At 35.1% G+C, this 13,951-nt stretch overlaps 1 protein-coding gene and 1 pseudogene across 1 annotated transcript in view; both read left to right on the top strand.

Annotated features, from left to right (window-relative positions):
* The first annotated feature begins 70 nt into the window (after positions 1–70).
* Positions 71–13,951, top strand: part of CEP112 (centrosomal protein 112) — a 350,208-nt gene continuing 336,327 nt past the window's right edge. The window contains exons 1-4 of the mRNA XM_023535655.1: positions 71–326; positions 5,522–5,635; positions 8,150–8,340; positions 10,134–10,300. Of these exons, the coding sequence (XP_023391423.1) occupies positions 5,536–5,635; positions 8,150–8,340; positions 10,134–10,300 (458 nt within the window). The 5' untranslated portion in view covers positions 71–326; positions 5,522–5,535. The remainder of the gene's footprint in view (positions 327–5,521; positions 5,636–8,149; positions 8,341–10,133; positions 10,301–13,951) is intronic.
* Positions 12,061–12,179, top strand: LOC111744924 (annotated as a pseudogene).

Raw genomic sequence — 13,951 nt, 5'->3', positions numbered from 1 at the left:
TATTATTCTTATTTGCCCTTACTCTTTAAAGATGAGTAAAAATAAAAAAAGGCAAATGAAACGACACGTGCCTTTTCATAGTGGTGCCGCGCAGTGGAGCGCAGGATAATCTGTGCAGTGCTCTGTCCTGGCTGCCACTTTGCGGATCACTAGGTCGGTTACTTACCCCGCGGAGCCTCAGCTTCCTCCTCTGTTCAAGGGCCACGAAATAGTGTCTGTCTCCTACGGCGGTGACTGAGATACGTTTGCAGAGCACATAGCATGCTTTTGGCACAATCAGGGAAGACTCACTGGTAACTGTCCACACATCCAGGTGTGTAAGCCAGGTAAACATGCACTTGGAAAACCTTTCGATGTAATGAAGTACATATTTCAAGTTTTCTTTAACGACCCACCATGTATCTAAAATATGGTTTCATTGAGCAAAATTGATTTCATGCCACTTTCAGGTATATGTTTATCGTTTGTCAAGGCTCATGATATATGTGAGCTGTATTCTTTGTTTAGCAGTTGTGGCTGCTTGTTTCCCCAAGGCCTTTTAATAATTATTTAATATTTAATATTTATCTCGCTTATGCTTTGCTGACTCGTATTGCAGCTAAGCACCTTGAGAAGGTCTTAGCCCACTTTATAGCTGTCCGCGTAGAAACAGGTTTAAAAAAAGTGCCAGTGAGTTAAATGTAAGACGTGATCCAAATATAGGTTATATATATACAGCAAGAGTCACCCAGTTTACTTCATTTTTGCTTTTGAAGTGATTTATGTGATTAGTAGGCACACTCTAAGTACCTAAAGCCTAAGTCAAAGATATATCCTCTTATTTTTCAATTCTAATAACAAATCAACAATTCTAATAAATGGTAATAAAACTTTGATTAGATGGAACTAAGTAGATATAATTTATTTATAAGATGTAATTCGCATAGTGAGAATTCCTTGAAGGTTTGAAATGGTAACTTAATTTTTTGGGCTTTTTTGCATTTCATCATTTCTTTGGAGAGTAAATAAGGGATAAGGAGAAGTAGATTTTTAGCTTTTACCAAATATCACACTGACTGTTGTGTTTTTTTAAAACACAATACTCCAGTATTGCATGTTACTGTAGTAATTCCGATCGCCTTTCTACTTTTCAAAATACTTTTTTGTTAGTTGAAGATATTGTTGACTTATAGGCAAATGGCCAAGTGGTCAGATGTAATGGATCTGAGATCTAGAGATTTCAAAATGTTAATCTGAGTTTTTTGCTTAATTTCATGACTTTGGATTAGTCTTTTAACTTTGAATTTTAGTTTCCTGTAACATTAAACACTATTATCTTCTGTTGTGTCCAAGGATTCATTGAGTGATTATTAAGAATCTTTTTGCTTTAGCCCTAGTTATGAGTGCTCTCAGAGCAATGTTTGAGTACATTGGCAGGGTACTGTTTAAGCCTGGGAGTCCGAGCACTTAGGCCAGGGCTGTGCTTAAAATTCTGGGTTTATGAGTTTCCATTTGTTTGCTCATCTGCTTGAATAGTTGCTTTTTAGCTTTATGATTTAACATCCAGCAGTGGTATCATAACTTTCTATTACCAAGTACATAACTGATGTAGTTTTGGAGGAATGCAGTTAGTTATTGTAGGAATGCAAAACAAACCAGCCAAACAACCCCAGGCCAACTAACTCATCGGAAAAAGCATTTAAATGAAATTTATCTTAACTAAGTCTTGAATTTGAAAATGTAATGCAGAAGGTAGGGTGATCAGTTTAAGTAAAGAGAATTAAGGGCATATATTTCTATTCTAGAAGACCTATTTGATACTCAGAACAGGATCTTAAAAAAAAAAGAAAACCTACTAGTAATGTAAAAGTGGGACATGAATCCCTTTCGTTAGCATTTATTTACCAGTCAGTTCTTCGGCTTCTAATACCTACCATGCAATGTGCTACGTACCTGCTAAGATGTGTAAGTCATGGTCTCTGCCTTCCAGGAGCATCTCATAGATGGTGGAAGACCTGTGAGTAATACATAGATGTGTTAAAAAAAAGAAATCTCGTGATACATGCTACACAGATGTGAGCAGTATACACTGAGAATGAGCAACAATGCATAAGGATAAGCAGTATACACTGAGAATGAGCAACAATGCATAAGGATAAGCAGTATACACTGAGAATGAGCAACAATGCATAAGGATAAGCAGGGCGAGTTTATGCAGAAGGGACATGAATTACATTTACCTGACTCCAGACAGAGGGAACAGCCTGTGAAAAGGATGTGGGATCATATAAGTGCTTGGAGTGTTTGAAGAATGACGAGGAGTTCCCTGGTGGTGAAATGGTCATGGGCGGGTTGGTGTAGTTAGGCAAAGTGTGTGCTCGTAGAGAGGGGAGAGAGATGGGCTCTAAATGCAAAGGCACTTAAAGGCCTGACTTTGCATTTAGATAGCATCCTGTTGCAGTAGGCAGCCCAGAGAGGTTTGTAAGTAGGGATTGATACGCTTCGCTTTGTACTTGGGAAACTTACTCTAGTACCGGTGAGGTCTAAAGTAGGGAAAAGTAAAGTAGGTTTTATGTAAGTGGTCAGAAGGGCTTTCTCTGAGACAGTGGCAGTGAGAATAGAGATGGAGGCAGGATTTGAGATATTTCCGAGTATTGGCTGATATATTGGTTTATGGGAGTTTAGAAAATGGGAACAGTGGAGGAGAAGGAGTCAGTGGGAGAGAAAGTTCGACCCAGCAAGGAGAGAGTTAATAGGTGATAGAGATAACTGGTATTAGAAGGCGAGTTCATGCTTCTGATACAGAAGCAAAGGATGTGAGGATGTGTTCTCTGAGAGGTAATTGCATTTAGCGGGAATAGCATTTTGGGGTGTTGTTATCTGACTTCATTACTTTCCCATGAAGCAGGACGTAAGATTTTCAAAATTGTGAGGGAGGCTGGAGTGGTTTAAAGGACTTTAAGATATCTGGTAAATATTTAAAAGCTGCTTTGTGGAGTCAGAAATAGTAAAAGGCTCCTGAGACTTCCAGTAAGATGGGAAACTGCCATTTTTCTCCAGCAAACCCTTAATTAGGGAATGAAGGAGGATGTCAGGGGTTCGAGACTTGCTGAGTGTAAGGAGAAGATGGAGTGGAATAGAGTTTAAGAGGGTAAGAGGCTGTGATCAGATAGAAGAGTTTTGGGGAGGTGGCAGTGATGAGAATGGGTAGTAGGAGGTATAGTCAGATGACGGGAGCCTAATAAGAGGGGAATTTGGGGGTTGAGGTTAATGGCAGTCATTGGAAAAGGCAGTGTGATCTCAGTGACTGTTTTCCTACCTGGGAAAAGTTTGGAAAGAGACGGAAAGACTCCAGGGAGGACATGCATGTACTTGACAGAGGACTTGAAACCTTGGTTCACTTCACTGTGAGGGAAGTCAGGTCAGCCCGTGCAAGCTAGGGCTTACTTACAGAGACAGAATAGAGAGAACTTTCTGTGAAGAGGCTCCTGATAATAAAATGGAGGATACTGTGCTAAATATTCGCAGCTGGTTTAGCAGAGGGAGGGCGTTCCGTGGATCACGATAGCTTATGGGGCAGAACAGAGCTTTTCCCCAAATATGTAATTTGCAAATTGAATAGATGACAAATGAGGGAACATAACAAAATGTAGAGGTAGTCCATATCCCTACCAAGACATTTATTTCATAACTTAAAAGATGTTGAATGTGGATATATTTTTAATTTAAGGAATTTTGTCAACCTACATTTCTGTTTTTTGAGATTTACCCCCTTTATATTCAGTATATATATTTGCTATTTAGGAAAGAATATAAAGACCAATATTTTAAGTTTTTTTGAGGAGAATTAAATAATTTTAGTTTATATAGAGTTAAAATCACTTTTTTGAGATACAGTTCCTTGCGTTTTTACACTTAAAATGAATAGGGTCTTATAAGCTCTTCCACAGACAGTATGCAGAACAGTTTCAACACCCCAATAATTTCCTTATGCCACCTCTTCATATGCACATCTCCCCCCACTGCTAACCCCTGTCAACCACTGATCTGTTTTATATGCTCATATTTTTTGTCTTTTCTAGAATGTCATACAAATGGATTTGTACAGTATGTAGCCTTTTGAGAATGGCTTCTTTCACTAAGCATAATATATTTGAAGTTTACTCATTTCGCTGTGTGTATCAGTGCATTCTTTGGTGTTGCTGACTAATGTTTCACTGTGTGTTTATGTCACAACTTGCTTATCCATTCCCCAGGTGAGGGGCGTTTGGGTTGTTTCCAGTGTTTGATGGTTACAGAAGAAAAAGGCTGCTATAAACATTACAGTCAGGTTTTTGTGTAAATATGGATTTTGTTTCATTTGGATAAATACTTAAGAGTGGGGTTTCTGGATTATATGCTAAGTGTATGTTTAACTGTGGAAGAAACTGCTAACCGGTTTTTCAGAGTGGTCGCACTATTTTGTATTCCTACGGCAGTGCATGAGAGTCCCTGTTGTTCTGTGTTCCCACCAGCACTTGGTATTGTTTGCATTTCTTATTTTAGATGTCCTACTGGATGTGTAGTGATATCTCATTGTGGTTTTAATTCGCATTTCCCTAATGACTAACAGTGTTGAGCATTTTTTCATGTGCTTATTTGTCATCTCTAAATCTTCTTTGGTAAAAGGACTAATTGTTTTGCTGATTATTTTTATTAGGTTGCTTGTTTTCTTACAGTTTTGTGAGTTCTTTGTATGTTCTTGGTATAAGTCTTTTATGAGATATATGATTCACATATATTTTCATAGAGTCTGTAGCTTTTCAGTCCCTTAACAGAGTCCTTTGCAGAGCCAAAGTTTTTTATTTTAGTGAAGTCTGATATACCAATTTTTTCTTATGGGTAGTGCTTTTTGTGTTGTATCTAAGAAATCTTTGCCTTTTCCAAGGTCGTAAAGATTGTTTCCTATGTTTTCTTCTAAGAGTTATAAGTTTATAAATTTATGGTTTTAAATTTTAGGTCTGTGATTTATTTTGAGTTCATTTTTGTTTATAATATGAAGTTTAGGTTGAGGTTTGTTTACTTTTTTTTGCATATGGATGTCCAGTTGTTTTAGCATAATTTGTTGTAAAAACTGTCATTTTGCCATGAATTGTACCTTTGTTGGAAATCAGTTGTCCATATTTGCATTGGTCAATTTCTGGACTCTCCAGTCTGTTCCATTGGTCTATGTGTCTTATGCTTTCACCATTATCATATTGTCTTGGCTGTTGTAGCTTTATAGTACATCTTAAAGTTGGGTAATATGAATCTTTCAACTTTGTTCTTCTTTTTTGGTTTTGCTATTCTAGCCTCTTTAACTTTCTAAAACATAAATTTTAGAATCAGCTTGTGTATGCAAGCAGAGTTCTGCTGGAGTTTAGAACGGAATTGCATGAAATCTGTAGATCAGTTTAGGGAGAATTGATATTTAATGCTAATGAGTTTTCTTTGATCTCTTTCATCAGAGTTTTATAGTTTCAGCATATGGATTCTTAATACTTTAATTTTAAATCTTTTACAGACTGAATTATAGAAATGGGAAGTGAAGAAGAAAAATGGGAGAAGCTGGATGCGGAATTCGATCACTTTGTGGTAGATATGAAGCCCTTTGTTTTAAAATTACCCCATAGGTCAGGTAAGATTATGTTTGAAAATTAGATTCTAAGATTAATTTTTTTCTTTATATTATATCATCAATCCAGTGAACCATCGAAGTGGAAATAAAGCTGAATTCCTTTAGTATCGGTTTTTATCTTAAGCTGATTAGTAGAATTGTTTACTTTGAGCTGTTCAAGGGTAAATAGAAATTTAGTGATAATGTCTTACTAAACCAGGGAAGGATCTTGTGATACCACTTCTCGTATGTCATGAGCTTCAAGCACACGGATCTCTAAAGTTAGCTACAGCTTACTTCCTGCGTCTTTTTCCTCATACCATGGAAATGTTTCCTTTTTTAGGAGCCTGCTGTCCACCTGCTCTCTGACCCTTTGGTTTATCAAAGTGGCAAAGACTCTATTGGTCTTGTATGCTTATCCGTTGACTGAATACAATCAAGTGCGAATGAATTTTTGCTTCTGTCTCGTCTCCAATTTCTGGTCTGTAATTATGGAATGAGAGTCTTTGTCGCAAGTCAAAGGATTTTCAAATAATTTAAGATATAGAGAACACTTGGAAAGAGTTTGGGGGGTCACTGAAGATTCACCAAGTCATAACTTGGCATAAGACTGACTAAAGGCAAATCTGACTTGGCATCTTTTAGTGGAGGGTTTGGAGTGGGGCAAGAAAACTGGCTTTACCCTGTCCAAGTTTCCTATTTCCCTGAAGTGGCCAAGTGAATGCTATATTCAAAATGAGGAGCCAAGTCAATATTAGATATTTATTCCTGGGAGCTGCGCTGGGAGAAGGGAGTGTAGTGTATGAGTTACCCATTGTTCCAGGCCTGCAGCCTTTCCTAGTCCAGCATGGCGTGGCATGGTCTTCCCACCAAGCCTCTTCCTCTGCCCTCTTGCCTTGTCAGACTGTGTAACCTTTCTTCCTCTGCTCTTCTTCAAAATTATTTCATATCCTGTAGCTTATTCACGATTTTTTTGAATTAATATTTAATGATATTTCTATACTATGTCAGTCATCTTTTGATATTTTTTCTTTTTGTTTTAGATTTGCTGATTAGGAAAAATTTTAATTAAAATCTCACATTATAAATGTATTTCAGATAAATTGTCTTCACATTTCACCTTCTTTTAAAATGAATTTTTAGGTACATTGATTTGGATCAGTTATAATCTTTGTTTCACGACTCATTGTCGTTGTACATCCCTGGCCCTCTTTTATTTAATTAATGCTTAGCGAGTTCTTGGGAACTCACACCCCAGGCAAGAACCTGAGCGTTCTTAACAACTTATATCTTGTAGCTGGATTCCACTTTTGATAACAGTTTTTCCCCATCATTTTAAGCAGAGAAATGAATCTTTTTTGTTAACCAAGTTGTACTGAATTCTGGCCATTCCGAAATTACATAGATTTCAGTTTGCTTCTGGGCATATAGAAAATACATAGTTTGAAAACAGTTTATTTAAATTTATCAGTTTTCGTGTTTATATTTTCTCATTACACAAAGTATGCCCATTATTTCATGAAGTTTGCTTTGTGATTATGTAATTTTCAAAGCTAAAAATACAAAAGTTCTTTAGAGGCTAGCTCTCATAACTGTAGTGATAAATCTGGTATGAGCAAAGTAGTAAATCCAGCCTCAGCGATTTTTTGTGGGAAAAATAATAAATGACTATGACCTTTAGGAACTAAGAGATTAAAGCAGGCTTATGATTTGTGTTAGATATATAATCCTCAAATTGAGTTAGACTGATAAAAGATTAGTGTCAAAATAGTTTTCATGAGACCTAAAAACAATTCTGTGTCATGGCAAGATAAGTCAGGTTATTATATGTGGATTAAACTGTGCTGTATGTTTTAGGTAGTTTTTAAAGGGATAATTATTTTATGAAATTACATGTAAATAGCCCTCAATTATTGTTACAGAGGTTAAAAGGAACCCTAAATAAATCAACTACAAATCCCTGAAAATTATCAGTTTTAATAAATAAAACATTTGAGATTTAATTTTAGGTTAAGTTTAAAATGCTTAAATAAGACTGCATTTTATCTCTTTCAGTTTGTATAATGAGAATTATAGAAAGATTTTTCAACACAACTAAAATTATTTTAGAGATGTTTTTACAGCAAATTTTTTATCTCAGAAATTTATTCGACAATAATCCAGATTTTATTTTTGAGAAAGTATTTCTTTACATTTGTCTTGGCTGATCATTAATTAACTGATGAACTCTAGCCCAGGGGTTGGCAAACTATAGCCTCTGGGCCAAATTGAACCCACTGCCTTTTCGATAAAAGTTTTATTAGAAAACAGCTGCGCCCATTCGTTTACATGTAGTGTGTGGTGATTTCGTGCTGCAGTGGCACAGTTGAGTAGTTGTGCCGGAGATCATATGGCCTGCAGAGCCTAAAATGTTTACTGTGTGGCCCTTTACAGATTGTTTGCTGACCCTTGCTATAAACAAAAGCAGATTTACATAGGTCTTTAATGATTATTTACTGAGAAATCAAGTCTCTAATAGTTCTTATGTATTTCTAGAACGGCAGAGGTGTGCACTGTGGATTAGAAAACTGTGCGAGCCTTCAGGAACAGGTGTAGGAATAATGGGCAGGAAGAATCGAAACCTATACGCAAAACTGCTACTGCACATGCTTAAGCGAGGAGTGATCGAAGGCCCTTTTATACACCGACCGGAACCAGGGACACTGAAAACTTTACCTTCGTACATGGTTAGTGTCATTGATCAAAAGGTGTATTAGTTTCTTTAAAAGTGTCAGTTTATCATCCTTTTTTGGGAATGGTCATATTAGTAAGTTCTAAGTTCTAGATAATATATTAGTTAAAACTAAGGTTTCGTTTTCCTCTCTGATTCATTTTTTCTTATTTTGAGGAGAAATCAGATATTGGCCTGTAAGGAAACTATACTTATTGGGTTAGTCATTACACAGTGTTCTACAGTATTTCTAAAAAGCTTAAAGTTAATTTTTAAGATTGAGCCTTTTCCACTAATTTTCACTGGTTTATAATAATGTTTTATGTATGTCAGTAAATTCTAGTTATTAAACTTTTTCATATTTAAAAATTTTTGAGAGGATGGATTGAATGTCTTCTAAAGTTCCTTTCTAATGTAATAAAATGACAATAGTAAGTTGGAGTTGAGAAGTGATTTCCCACACTTGATTTAATCTAATTTCGTTATCAAAATCAAGTTTGTTACAAAGGCAGTTATAATTATGCTTGGTGATGAATTGTCATTGTCTTGGTCCTTGTCACCATGAAATATGTGTTCATTTGTGTGGTGTTTGAATACTTGAGAAATCTGAAGTACTAGGTGTTGGCAGTTGCTGTTAGGATATATATGAATTTTTTTTTAAAGAACTGCAAGAATCTTTTATTTTTTTCTTGTAATTGTATTCTTGTATTTTAAGATTTTTCTGTATTTTATCACTTAACTTAAACAAAAATTCATTCAAGAGGCATTCTGTACAACTAGACCATAACTTTGTTATCCATGGCAGAATGCCAGAAGTTCTAATGCTGTCACCTCTTGTGTGTTAAAGTACAGCCATGAATCTTGCTTTAAAATCATTAGTCTCTGGGATAGTAGTTACTCAACTTGGTATTTGATTAAACGTTGGAGTGACTATGTCGTTCATCAAGAAATTGCTATGCATGTCGATTTGGGATGGAGGGGCATGTGTCACCCTTTGCCGGAAAACAGCCTCTTGAGGATTTTTGTGTAGAATCGGGAGAATGATTGTAGAAGTATCCATCCAGTTAATGCAGATTTTTCTTCAGAAATGTGTCATGAAGCCCGGCTCACTTGAAGAGAAATAAAGGGGCTAACGTCATTCTTTTTGATAACTAAAGGTAGGACATTAGGACATTTTCTGAAACCTTCAGATGTTGGGATATGAGTATATTGTCTCATGTTTTCCCACTCACACTTAATTTCATAGAATCATAGGAAAGGGATTTATTTTACAAATAATAACAATCAGAAGGCCTAGAGATTTGCCTTAGATTCCCCAACTCGTTTATGGTGTGGTCAGAGTAAAATCCTAGCTCTTCAATTCTTTTTCCCACCTTACCAAGGGATTCCTAATTTTTATTTCTCATTTTTATTGGTTGTGGTTTCTCTGCCCACTAATTCTTTATTTGGGGGTACAGAGTAGTTAATGATCACAGAAAGAAATAAGTTAGCACATCATTTCAAAAGAACTTTCCATTTGTCTTTTCATAAAGCTACTATTCTTATACAAATAATTATCAGATTTATTCATTATGTAATTTTATCAGATTTCTTATATAGCAGAGCACAACTAAAATGTAAATATGTTGTCTCTTTTATGTGTTTTAATATTTCATAATTCATTATACATTTAATGATATATATTTTTACATTTTTATGTAATTGAATTTAAGTATTCGAAAGGTTGTTACTAAACTTGAAACTTGATGGAAATCTTAACTAATTATAGTACATTTTGAAAGAATATTTTTTCTAATTTTTAAAAATCAGTCCATCTATTTTGATGAACCAAATCCAGCACAAGCAAAAGCTTCAAGCCCAGAAAGATTACCAGACTGGGTAATGGGGGAGCTGGGGTCAAGCAAACACAGTGAATCGTGGAAGCTTTCTTCTGGAGATGAGTGCTGTCTGGTGCAGTCGCCAGCTGACGTCCACAGGTACGCTATGAAAATAAGGTTTCGCGTGTGTTTCATCATTTAGCCTGTCTTTGGAACTGGTTCATACATTTCATTTTTTCTTTTTCTTTTTCTTTTTCTTTTTTTTTTATGGTAAGTAATTAGTTTATATTTTTGTAAAAGCTAAAGACTGTGAAGGGATGTTGGGTGGGTTAAATAACAGTTTTGCTTTTTTATTTACTTTATATTCTAAATTATGTTATATTTTTAGCCCCTTTTTGGATATCTGTTATATACATTCCATTGCTTGGAAGTGGCACCTGAGAATCTTTAAATAACACAATTCTCTGTTTTCCTTTATGATAAGCATGAATTAAGAACGTTATCAGTGACTTCAACAAAATGTAACATCTTGCATATCCATCTTGAAGCTCATGCTTGAATTTCACTCTTTTTACACTCGTTGAACAATATTCGTTTTGATTTAATAAAATAGTGAATGTAAATGTAAACCTCACTAAACTGTGCTTTCTTACTAGAGTACTGCGCTTAAAGAGGATTTTTAGTGCAAATAAACTTCTAAGTTTTTTTGAAATACACAAAAATGATTATGGTTGTAATATAACTTTTGGCTTTTAGGAGAGATAGATTTAAATTGGACTTTTATCAAATTTTGAGTTTTACATTTGGCATTATTCCCTGAAATGTTAAAATATTAGACAGCATCATTCGACGTGTACCATAGTTCATACTTCACTCCTCACCATTTTCTTGGTAATTTTAATTTTTGGAATTTTATTTGGTTAACAGTGTAATCTTTCTTTTCTACTATATGTTTTTTGGTTTATTCCTTAATCAGATATAGAAGTGTTACTAGTAATTCGAAATGTCTTCATAGTTGATGTAGTCTGGTTATCTGTTTTTCAGACTTCATGTTTTATGATGCAGAAGAACTGATGAACACAAAGCAAGAGGTCTAGTCTATATGGAATTTTTTGATTAGAAAGGGGAAACATTAAAATAGAGGCAAAAGAAGGAAGAGGTGATAGAATTAAGAACACATTGAGGAGAGTAAAAAATGAAGAGATGAGTCCATAGGAGGGTGGTGTGAAATACTTATTTTTGCATTCATAGGGGAAATAAAAGTAGAAGAAGTGTAATTGTGGAGTTTTTGTTAGCCTTATAAGCAGGTAAAGAGATCGTGGTTTGTATAAAAAAAAAAAAAAATACAGTTCTTGATTTGGCAGCAAAATCCATGAGGTGTTTGCCATAACATTCATTGAGTGACTAAATGCTGAGTTCCCTTCTGGGAGAAATGAATGTGGAGTTTACAGTGTGAGGGCAACATGAGTACTTTCTCACGCCTTGGAGCTTAGACCAGAGGTTGAAAATTAGTGATCTTCCTGGACTGAACGAATCATGTGGATACGTTTGTTTTGTTTGACTTACATAATGTCTTTAAAGATTTTTGAATGAGTTGTCAAAATTAACAATTGTAGAATTTCATATAAAAAGCTAAGTTTCTGACTTATTTTAAAAAGTGGAGACCTAGCAACCTTTCCAGAAGACAGCCATAGATTGGTTGTACCTAAGTAATAGTTACTCCCCTAAGGTGGTTTGCCTTCTTTATTTCCTGCTAATTCCTGACACTGAGTTTGAAGTCAGTTACATCTATTATTGAACTTTAGCTTCTTCTTTTTTCTTTTTTTTTTGTTAAGAGGAAATGAAGTATTTGTTTTTCCATTTTTATATTCAATCAAAAGTAGAAAGAAGAAAGATAAATGATTCAAGAGGAGGATAGAGTCTATGGCCATGCCACCCTGAATGTGCCCAATCCCGTCTGATCTTGGAGGCTAAGCAAGGTCGGGCCTGGTTAGTACTTGGATGGGAGACCACCTATGAAGACCAGGTGCTGTAGGCGTAAAAAAATAAAATAAAAAAGAGGATAGAGACTATATCTTTGTGGAAGTGAAGCATATCCTTATATCTGGCAGCATAATCACTCATTTGTTACCCGTTTAAGTCCTATAGACATTTATTTGATCTATAACCTTTGTTTTAGATGAATAGGGAAGAGAGATAGGTATGTGGATAACTTCAGTAAAGCAGTTATGTGTAGTTGTGGAAGTATTCAAGAAGACTGAGGTGTGTGTAAGGGTAGGATTCAGGATCGGAAGTAGAATTGCCATTTCTAGGGAGTCCAGGTGAATGGACTTTCCTTTCTCAGAACAGGATAAAATTTGAGAAAATGTAGTGAGAATATTCTTCAAATATTAGTGATTTTTTTCTAGAAAATGAAACCATAATAAAATCTGTACAAGTTTAACAAATAACTTATTTCTCTTTGCTGCTCAACTAAAATAAAATGGCATTTTAATGCAAATTACCTGAGTATGAGTTATTAGTTGTCAGTTAGGTAGTAAGTAAGTAATGGGAAAGCAGGCAATCTTTTGGTCCTAGTCATTCTCACAGCTTCATAAGAGCCTTACCTGACATCCTGGGTCTGTTTGGGTGACCCTATTATTTATGCCAAGGTACTTTGTGTTTCTTCGTTGCACTCATCACATGTGCATGGGTTCCATTTCTGTCCTCTTTGCTAGATTGTAGATTTCATGAGGCAAGAATTGTGTTTTTCCTGTTTGCACTTTATTTCCAGTGCCTAGCACTGAGCAGGAAACCGTTAGGAACTCCATAAGCATTTCTGTTTGGTGAGTGCATGCATGATGGAGGAAATAGATTGTGTTAGGCACTGCCACATATTTAATTTAATCAGCATGAAAACCCTTTGAGATAGGTATGTTGTGGCAGAGAGAATGGCCCACAGGGATTAAAAAAAAATCTTTTAGAAAAAGTTTAGGGAAGGATAAATTTTAGAAGTTAAGAGAAGTATGAGTGTAGGATATAGAGATGCCCTCCATATACCAGGAGGAATATAAAGACAGGGAAGGAGCTGGAAATGGCACACTTAAATATCTTTATGGTGAAGTGTGCTAATTTCGGTAAGGCCAAAGGCTTACAATTAGGGCAGCAAAAACAACACAGGGTACTACCTTTTCCTATATGTTTCTCAATTTAATTTGATTTATTTAAGAATTTTAATCTGATTTATAGTTTTAATGTGTATGTACATTAATTAACAGATATTTGAAATTTTATATACATGCATTTTATATACTAACATTTACTTTAGCTAGAGGCAATAAAACTGATTTTAAGGCCAAATAAGTAACGTGTAATTTCAGATGAGAAGTGGTGGTGAAGTTTAGTGGTGACCTGTCTTCATATTTCTGTTCTAACGTTGTTCCTTTACTCTGTCTGAGTGGTCATAGTGTGCTAATGAAAAAGTTAGTATCTGCTAGTGTTGACCCAATACATCTAATCAGTTCTGTAAGAAATTGTTTTAAAAAGTTTAAGAGGCTTATAATATTTGACACATGTATATTTTTATAGTGAATAATTTATTGTTACTTAGAACTGAAGTTTAATGCTGCCTCATAAATTTTACAACCACTTCAACTTGTCCTTTGAAAAACCTCTTTAATCTTAAAAGATTTTCCCCCTTAGTGTTTCTTTTTTGATCACTTTATAAAATCCTGCTTTACTTAGACCTTTTTGTATGTGAAGTATTTCTAATGGCATTTTAGATTATGCTGTTTGTGTCCTAGCCTTTTTATATTATTAAAGATGCAGAGT

This window comes from Pteropus vampyrus, unplaced genomic scaffold (assembly GCF_000151845.1).
Source record: "Pteropus vampyrus isolate Shadow unplaced genomic scaffold, Pvam_2.0 Scaffold143, whole genome shotgun sequence".
Classification (NCBI taxonomy): domain Eukaryota; kingdom Metazoa; phylum Chordata; class Mammalia; order Chiroptera; family Pteropodidae; genus Pteropus; species Pteropus vampyrus.
This window is presented reverse-complemented; position numbering and strand designations above follow the sequence as displayed.